The sequence below is a fragment of the Chiloscyllium plagiosum genome, chromosome 1 (genome assembly GCF_004010195.1).
Source record: "Chiloscyllium plagiosum isolate BGI_BamShark_2017 chromosome 1, ASM401019v2, whole genome shotgun sequence".
Lineage (NCBI taxonomy): Eukaryota > Metazoa > Chordata > Chondrichthyes > Orectolobiformes > Hemiscylliidae > Chiloscyllium > Chiloscyllium plagiosum.
In genome coordinates this window covers 18,840,418-18,849,849 of record NC_057710.1, presented here as the reverse complement: position 1 = coordinate 18,849,849, position 9,432 = coordinate 18,840,418, and the positions used below count along the sequence as shown (strand labels likewise).

The 9,432-nt window shown below is 40.3% G+C and overlaps 1 protein-coding gene across 1 annotated transcript in view; it reads left to right on the top strand.

The window, feature by feature from the left end:
* Positions 1-9,432, top strand: part of ctnna2 (catenin (cadherin-associated protein), alpha 2) — a 1,205,477-nt gene that overhangs the window by 1,076,499 nt on the left and 119,546 nt on the right. Inside the window, exon 15 of the mRNA XM_043699324.1 lies at positions 2,833-3,014. Coding sequence (XP_043555259.1) covers positions 2,833-3,014 — 182 coding nt within the window. The remainder of the gene's footprint in view (positions 1-2,832; positions 3,015-9,432) is intronic.

The window sequence follows — 9,432 nt, the reverse complement described above, 5'->3', positions numbered from 1 at the left end:
AACATGTGAGCTGTGTAGTAGAGTGTGAGATGTGTTAGAGAGAGAGAATGTTTGTAGAGGGTGTGAGATGTGTTGGAGAGTGTGAGATGTGTTGGATGGTGTGAGATTTGCTGGAAGGTGTGAGATAGTTGGAGGGTGTGAGATGTGTTGGAGAGTGTGAGATGTGTTGGAGAGTGTGTGATGTTGTGGTGAAACGGTTAAAAATTATGTCCCAGTACATGTGTGAATCTAACCGGAATGGAGGTGTTGCTTAGTCCCGTGTGAATCTTATTATACACCTTCCCGTGTGAATCTTCTTATCTGTATGTAACCAGAATGGAATGTGTTTTTTAGCCTTGCTCTGCTACATGTGTGAATCTAACCGAAAATGGAAGGTGTCGCTTAGTCTCGTGTGAATCTTGTTATACACCTTCCCGTGTGAATCTTCTTATCTGTATGTAACCAGAATGGAATGTGTTTTTTAGCCTTGCTCTGCTGTTCACATGAATGTTTATATCTGGAAAAGGGTATATCAGCTGGAGAAGTCTCCAGTTCGGTAGAGTCTGCTCCGGGGTTGCGTTTAACCGCCGAGCGTGGGTTGTTGGCAACCGCTCTACGAGAACTGACGGCTCCCAGTTCCGGTAACACGTAGAGTGAGTATAAACCAGACCCGTTGTAAGTACGAGACCTGGTTGTGGCGACGCTGCGGGGAATAAAACACTTATATTCTAGCAGACTCGCCTCTTGGCTGTTTGTTCTGTGTCAGACTACTTTCCTGCGAGCCTGGTCCTTGACCTTGAGAATTTTTTAAAACACTAACCTACTCTGGCTAATGTTCACTGTACAATTACCAAAACAAATTGCAAAGTTATGGTCTGGGGCTGTTTTGAGTGGTCTGGCCTAGTCCATAACACACAACAACAGGTTATAGTCCAGCAGGTTTATTTGGAAGTACTAGCTTTCGGAGCACTGCTCGTTACAACCACCTGATGAAAAAGCAGAGCTCCGAAAGCTAGTGCTTCCAAATAAACCTATTGGACTACAACCTGGTGTTGTGTGATTTTTAACATTGAGAATTGTCATGACTGTGTAATTTAATATTACGTAATTTGTCAAGACGACTAATCCTACATTTTAATATGGACACAGAATCTTTTAAAGATAGTGCCTAGAAATCACATGACTGTTCTTATTGATTTATTATACCCAAAAAAGGCAGATAGCTTGAGTTGTTATCTCAGTATCAATCACTATAGTAGTCATTTATAATACTATTGCCATTTGGCTGCACATGAGTTCTTTAATAAGTGTAAGAACTCAAAGCATGTGAGAGAAAAGGAGGCTGGAAGGGCACCACAGGGAATTTCTGCATAATTCTGAATAATGATTCATCAAAATCAATATAGTAGGCCTTTTGACCTTGGGTGTGGCAAAAAAACACTCTCTGTGACATCATCTTGGAGTTCCATAAGAAGGAGCCCAAGCCATATCATCAGAGAGAAAGTTCTCTGCCAAGTGGAGGACAAAAGAACTTGTGAGGAATAAGAAGCCCCTCTTTCTCTCTTTCTCCCTTTATCTTTCAGCCTCTTCCAGAGCCTGCTGTCACAATATAAACAACTTGCAGTTCGAAACAGTTCAGAAGAAGGTTCACCGGACTCAAAATTTACATTTCATCCCGAGCCACTGCCAAACCTACTGAATTTCTCTAGCAATTTCTGTTTTTGCTGAGGAAGAAGTTATTGCTACTCATAAAAGAGAAAAGGAATGAAAGGGCATTCAGCAAGTACTTAGGATATCAAATGCCAGGAAATGTGGTGGAGGAAGGTTCAATTGAACCCATTCATAAAGACAATGGATGATTATTTGGATAGAAATAGCATGCAGTGATATGCGGAATTGCAGGAGATAGGCAGTAGGTAATAGAACCGATGCAGGCAGAATGAGTCAAACTGCCTACATCTGCATCGTAACAATTCTGTGATTCTGTGAAGATAGCATGAGGAAAGTAGCCAATATATCTAAACAAATCCTCTCAGTGATCGTAATGTCTTCCAGGTTACATGATGTGAATATAAACACAATGTAATTCCAGGCATAAGTGGGTTTTAAAAAGATAACATGGATTTGTGTTTTGTCTGTACATTTTTTCTCTTCCTTCATTCAGTGTCAGCTCAGCTGCAGATCTGATCTGATTATCTTGATGGGTGGGCTAAACACTTCCTGTGAGGTGCTCTTTACTTGGTATCTTCAACAATAAATTAACTCTCCCACCCTTAACTATCATTTTATTTAGGCTGCTGGAAAACAACCTTCTCAACCCACACTTGCAGACCAACAATGAAATGTGCTAATTTTTGCAATGGTGCAGATCTTCTTTTATTTCCATAATTGTAGAGAATGAAAACAAAAAGTTGCATTTGCATTGTGCTTTTCATGACGTCAGCTCATCCCAAATCATTTTATCATTAGTAAAGTAATTTTTGAGGTGTTTCACTCTTCTTCTATTGGAAATGCAGCGTAAAATTTGCATGCATCAATCTTCCACAAACAACAATGAAGTTAATGACTAGATGGTCTTATTTATACCAACATTAGTTGGAAGATAGAAAATGCCCACAGGGAAAAATTCCCTGTTCTATTTACAATAGTGCCATGGGACACATTACATCCATGTGAAAGTGCAGGCAGTTGCTCATCAAAAGAGTGCACAAAGATGATTTTTGAGCAGCTCAGCATTATGTGAAGGAATGTCAAATACAGGAAGGGGTGTTGCTTCATGTGAGTTGGAAAATATTTGAAAGCCATCAGTACTGATTTTCATTTGTTATTTCTTTTTTCTACATTCTGGCACAGGCTATCATGGCTCAGTTGCCACAAGAGGAAAAAGCAAAGATTGCTGAGCAAGTGGAGAGCTTCCACCAGGAGAAGAACAAGCTTGATGCCGAGGTCGCGAAATGGGATGACAGTGGCAATGACATCATTGTCTTAGCCAAGCAGATGTGTATGATTATGATGGAAATGACCGATTTCACCAGGTAAGAGAATGTAGGCAATGTGTTTCTTTTAACTCTTGAAAGGGATGTGGGTGTCACTGGCAAAGGCAGCATTTGCTGCTTGTGCCTAATTGGGCTCAGCTTGGGCTGAGTAGCTGTTTCAGAGGATAGTTAAGAAACAACCACACATTGCTGTGGGTCTGATATCACATGCAGGCCAGATCTGGTAAGGGTGGCAGATTTTCTTCTCTGGAAAAGATTAGTGAACCAGATGTTTCTTTCGCTCCATGTATGTCACAATCAATAACTTGAATATAACCAGCACGGACAAACAAGAATAAAATGCTGGCAGTAAAGTAGTGTTGAACCTGAGGTACTTCTGCACACCATTTGAGCATGTGATTTGGGGAATATGAGGCACTTAATCACCATTCCTACCAAGTATAGAAGTTGTAACTAGAAACGTCAATGTATCTACTGTGCACTAATGAAAACTTAAAGGCTGAATGTTAACTCCCACAAATGATTGGCGTTGAGTAAAATGTAAAAGTTTTAAAAATCTCAACCTCAGTCCCAACTCATCTCTTGAGTGTTAGGGTTGGCTGGTTTGGCATGATTTTTGATTCTGAGTTGGAATAAGGGTTCAAGTCCTACTCCAGGAATTGGAGCACAAAAATCAAAGCTGACCATTACAGTATTGAAGGTAAGTTGCCTATCAGTTGCTGAAGCACCATTTTCCCTCACAGGTGGTCATAAAGAAACCGATACAGTTACTGTGAAGAAGAGTTGGGGAATTCTCACAATGACTTGACACATCAGAAGAGATGACCTGGTTGTGATCACACTGCTTTCTGTGGGCGCTTGCTGCTAGCATGTTGACTACTGTATTTCTCTGGACTACACTTCAGAAGTATCACATTGACTCTTTGAAATGTTTTGTGGTCATTAAATTCATCCATTTCTAACCTGTTCCAGGAGGCAGATTTTCAATGTCAATATATGAATGAGGATATCAGATTCAGCCTGTCTACAGGTTTAACCCTGGTTAGTTGGTTTTACAGGCCTAAGGAAATCTGGTAAGTTAAGGAGACAAAATTAGTACTGGGAAAATTAAGAGTGCCTGAGCAGCATAGTTTGTGAATCCAAGAGCAAGGTTTTTCCATCCTCTTCCTACCCACTCACCTTAAAGATACTTGCCTAGTTTCAGACCTATGTACCTCCCCCATCAGAACCCCTCCACTCTGTCTAAAGATGGGGTCAGGCATTGGACCCCCCAGGATCAGGAATTGAGCTTGACCCAAAAGATCAGGCAGCCCCACCTTCAGCTCTCTCATTAGCCACTGCAGACTCCTCATATGAGGAAGTGCCAAACTATGTATGTCATGCTCCCAGCCATCTTGAGGGAAAGTTTATAAGCTGATGAGTCAATGCAAAGCATACGGGAAAACCCGGCCTTCTGGGATTCACCTGGCATTCATGTTTATCTCCATCACTGGAAATCCATCTCAGTCAAAATCACTGGTCAAGACATAGCATAGCAAAATGGGAGGAACACTGAGTAAATTTGTTGTTCATGTTGAGGATACTCTTTCCCTTTATCAGGCCCTCTTTCTCACAAATTTCTTGAAGAATGTTGGTTGATACCTAAATGGGCCCTGGAATTCCAGGCCTAGAAATTAAATTCTGCCATAGTCAGGCCAAAATTGTAAGACATAAGACACACACACACACACACACAGACACACACACACACACACACAGACACACACACACACACACACACACACAACCATGGCAAATGGTATCACTGGCTTCAATTGCTCTTTACAGGATTTTGTTGTGACGCCACAGTGAGCCCACTGGCTGAGGGATTGAGGGGACTCGGTTTTTGATTGGCTTGGGATTGAGATAAAGGTCTCAACAGTGTCTGGGAAAAGGGTGAACAACATAGAGAAATGGATTTAATCGAAGCACTCCCGCTCCTTTAGTTTCCAGACTGAAGTAAGTTAAAAAAATATAAAACTTAACTTTGACAAACAGCTTACGGTGGTTTCTGAAATAATCACTGTGAAAAACCGTAATTAAAAAATGTGTACAACATGTACTATGTATGCATGGGTCCAATTCTCATACAAAGAGATAGTTCTTAGAGAGGCAATATCAGATTCCCTGACCAATTTATTGCTGGTCTATTTCCATGTGGAATTAGCATGCTCATGCCAGTTTGAACAATTGGGTACTAATTTTGCACCTGTAGCTCATTGGCCATGAAGCATTTTTTGCAGCCCTGGGTTTTTGTGGTGCAATGGTATTGTCCTTATCTCTAAGCAAGGAGACCTGGGCTCAAGTCCCACCTGTGTCAAAATATCCCTGAAAACATTGATTTTTAAAAAGACAAATAAAATTTGGGATGACCTGTGGCTGTGAAGGGTATTATAAAAAAGCAAACTATGCTTCCTTTCCTAACCTGGTCATAGAAAGCAAGGTTGCAACTGAAATATGTTACTGAGGATAAAAGATAATTGGCGTGACCAGCGAAAGCTTACTCTTGTCTCAGTTCATGAAAATCTCTCCTGAACAAACTAAGACATGTCTTTACTGAGTACAGACACTCATGGAAAAATGTATTCTTAGAAGCTATGCACTAATACTGGAATTCATTGTCATGAAATGCAGGGAAGAGCAGAAGCCTGCAGCACACTGACAACAGCTCAAATTGAAGGTTTCGTCTGTGGTCAGTTTGTATTTCCTGGACCACAAAAAAATTGAGACTTGATCTGACTGAGAAACTATTTGACCTGGCGGCCCAATCAAGAATGAGGGGGCACCTTCTGAACTTAAAACTGGACCTTTGAATAGTGAAGTCAGAAACTGTTTTAATATATAGGATAATAACACAGAATTTATGATTCTGTCTGGCAAGACACTATGGCAGGTGGAGCAATTATGGCTTTAAAGATAGATCACTAAATTTTCTTTGCATAAGGGTATCATGAGATATGAGTCAAAGTGAGTAAGTGAAGCTGAGGTACAAAGCAATCAAGATCTAACTGTATGACAGAGCAGGCCTAAGGGTTGAATAGTGTGCTTCTATGTGCTGAGATGTAACTGCTGAACAAAAAAGGAATTGAAACAGGAAAAGTACTTAGTTCACAGTTAACCACATTAGGCTTGTGCCAAGGGAGGAGGCAATTGGGCAAAATCTACAGAAGATTCATCAAAATGTTTTTTTAGTCTGTGGTTTTGGATCATTGACAGTCAGCACAGTGTTGCTATAGTAACAAAATGATGCTCACATGTTCACAACATCAAATCTGGCTTTTGAAAAAAAAAATTTGTATTTTTCTGTTTGATAGAATTTCAGGGACTCAATGGATTTGGAACATAGAGAATAGTGTGCATTGATCGACTTTGTTTTCAAACATGTAAAAGTAGCATGTAGGCAAAGATAGCTTACACTAGTTATAATCACAGACATATCAAAGCATAGCCTGCAACAAAAGTCCCAAGAATACATTTACTGGTGAGATGAAATTGACTAGAAAACTCAAGCAGTTAAAAGCTCTCAAGCTACAACATACAACAGTGGCAATAGATCAATTGTAAGCACAGATCATCATTCATTGGTGCTGTATATTGTAGAGCTGCCCTTGGTTAAATCATTGGCTGGGATTGTATGATTCTTTAGAAAATTTTGAGCATGTTATTTATCTGATATGATTCCTAGTTTTAGCTGTTCCTATCTAAGGCTTATCATGTAAATTAATGCATAGCTTTTGATCATATATTTTTCTCCAAAATATGTTAACATATATAACTCAGTAAAGGCTTGTCATTTTTTGGTCTCTTCACACTATAGTTCTGAGTTACCACATCTATGTTTTCTAAAGTTAAAAGTGACCCCACCTTATAATTATCTCACCTTTTTAATAATGTTAATAATGTTTGCTAAAACAGTTATATACAAAGAATTCTATGCTCACTGCAGTAGCTCAAGATCTGAATAAATTTGGAAGCCATTACTATAGTAAAGGCTAAACTAAGGACAAAAGCAACTGGATTTTCAAATCCTGAATCAGGAATGAACACAAATGGAATAACAAGAAAGGTTATGTGGCTGCATATGCAGCCTACAATCTATGTCAATGACTTGGATGAAAAGACCAAATGAATGACAGCTAAATTTGCTAACAAGGAAGATAAGTAGGAAAGTAAGTTGTCAAGAGGTGTTAGAGACTCTACAAAGAATATAGATTGGTTGAGTGAATGGGCAAGAAGTTGTCAGAGTAGAATGTGGGAAAATAGAAACTTGCTCATTTTGACAGGAAGAGTAGAACACAATATATTACCTAAATGGAGCAAGATTGTAGAACTTGGTAACACAAAAAGACCTGGGTGTCCAGGTACACAATTCACATTGGATTAGTAAGCAGGTATGACAAGTGATTAAGAAGGCAAATGAAATGATGACATTTAATGTGAGAGGTCCAGGATATAAAAGTGGCTAAAAGTTTTATTATAGCTGTGCAGGACTTTGGTGAGAGCACATCTGGAGTGCTGTGCCATTTTAGTCTCCATAGTTGAGAAGTAATATAATTTTGTCAGGAGCAGTACAGAGAAAGTTAATTCAACTCATTCCCTGAATGTGGGACTTAACTTAGTAATTTGGGCCTATACTCATTCAGGTTTAGAAATTTAAGATATAACCTGATTGAAACATATATCTGAGGGGACTTGATAGGATGGTTATCAGGAATATGATTCCTCTTGTTGGGGAGACTAGTACCAGGGAATGCAGCTTAAGAGGAAGAGTCTCCTTTTCAAAACAGACATTAGAAGAATTTTTCCTCTCAGACTATTGTTAATCTGGAATTCACTTCCCCAGGAGAACAAAACTGAGTCTTTTACTTGAGTTTATTTAAGGCTGAATGTGATAACTTTTTGACAATGAAGTCAAGGGTTATGAGACACAGACAGGAAAGTGGAGTTGACACCACAATCAGCTCAGTCATGATCTTACTGAATGGGCGAGTAGGCTTAAAGGCCCTTATCAATACAACAGTAGGATAATAACTAAGGAAAGAGTAGGGCCCATAACAGTAAGGGCCACTCATCTCCTGACCTCATTTCTGCCTTGGTTCAAACATGGATAAAAAAGCTGAATTTCAGAGGTGAAGTGAGAGTGACAGCCTTGACATCAAGGCTCCATTCGACTGAGTGTGGCCGTCAAGGACCCTTGGTAAAACTGGAATCAATGGATATTTGGGGCAATCTGTCTGCTGGCTGAAGTCATACCTAGCACCTCGGAAGCAAGTTGTGGTTGTTAGAGGTCAATCATCTCAGCTCCAAGACATCTTTGCAGGAGTTCCTCAGAGTAGTGTCTTTGCTCCAAGAGTCTTCAGCTGCTTCATCAATGACCTTCTCTCCGTCATAAGGTCAGAGGTGGGGATATTCACAATTCCTCAGATACTGTAGCAATCCATGTTCAAATGCAACAAGATCTGGACAATATCCAAGGTTTGCCTGACAAGTGGCAGGTTACATTCGCGCCACACAAATGTTAGGCAATGACCATCTCCAATAATAGAAAAAATAACCACCACCCATGATATTCAATAGTGTTGTCATCACTGAACACCCCACTATCAATATCATGGGTGTTATCTCTCACCAGAATCTTATCTGGACTTGCGATATCAATGCAGTGGTAAAAAGAACTGGTCAGAGGTTAGGAATACTACAGCGAGTAATTCATCTTCTGATTCCCCAAAGCTGGCTGCTGTCTACAAGGTAGAGCCAGGATTGTGATGGAAAACTCCTCATTTGCCTGGATGAGTGAAGCTTCAGCAACACTCAAGCTTGATACCATCCAGGACAGAGCAGCCCACTTGATTAACACCACATCCACAAACATTCATTCCCTGCACCACTGAGGCTTAATAGCAACAGTGTATACCATCTGCAAGATGCACTGCAGAAGTTCACCGAAGTGTTAGATATAATAGACATTGGGAGAGAGGAAGTATAAAGTGGATTAGCATACTTGTGGGTGCATAAATCGAAAGAACTGGGCTAAAAGAAACCAGGGAGGAAACAACACAAGGTCTGATCATCATTTTTCAGTTCTTACTGGAATAGGTGTGGTATCCACCCACCTGGCCACCTACTTACTTGACATCTCTTCCCCTAACCATCTGGCATTCTACACCTGGAGTTCTTCTGCCTCCCTGTCACCCTAGGAAATTGTCACCCAACTTGTCTGGCATCCTATGCACCTGTCACCCTATACCCTACATATCAAGCACCCTACTGTCCCAGAACAGGACAACATAATTAGCTTACATCGCTTACCCTTGAATAGCAGCTGTCAAATTCAAACGTTAGAACACGGATGCTGGCTGCTGGAAAAGGGGGGTATGATTTGCCTTCTGCGTGCTGAAAGAATTTGCATTTCTGCTCT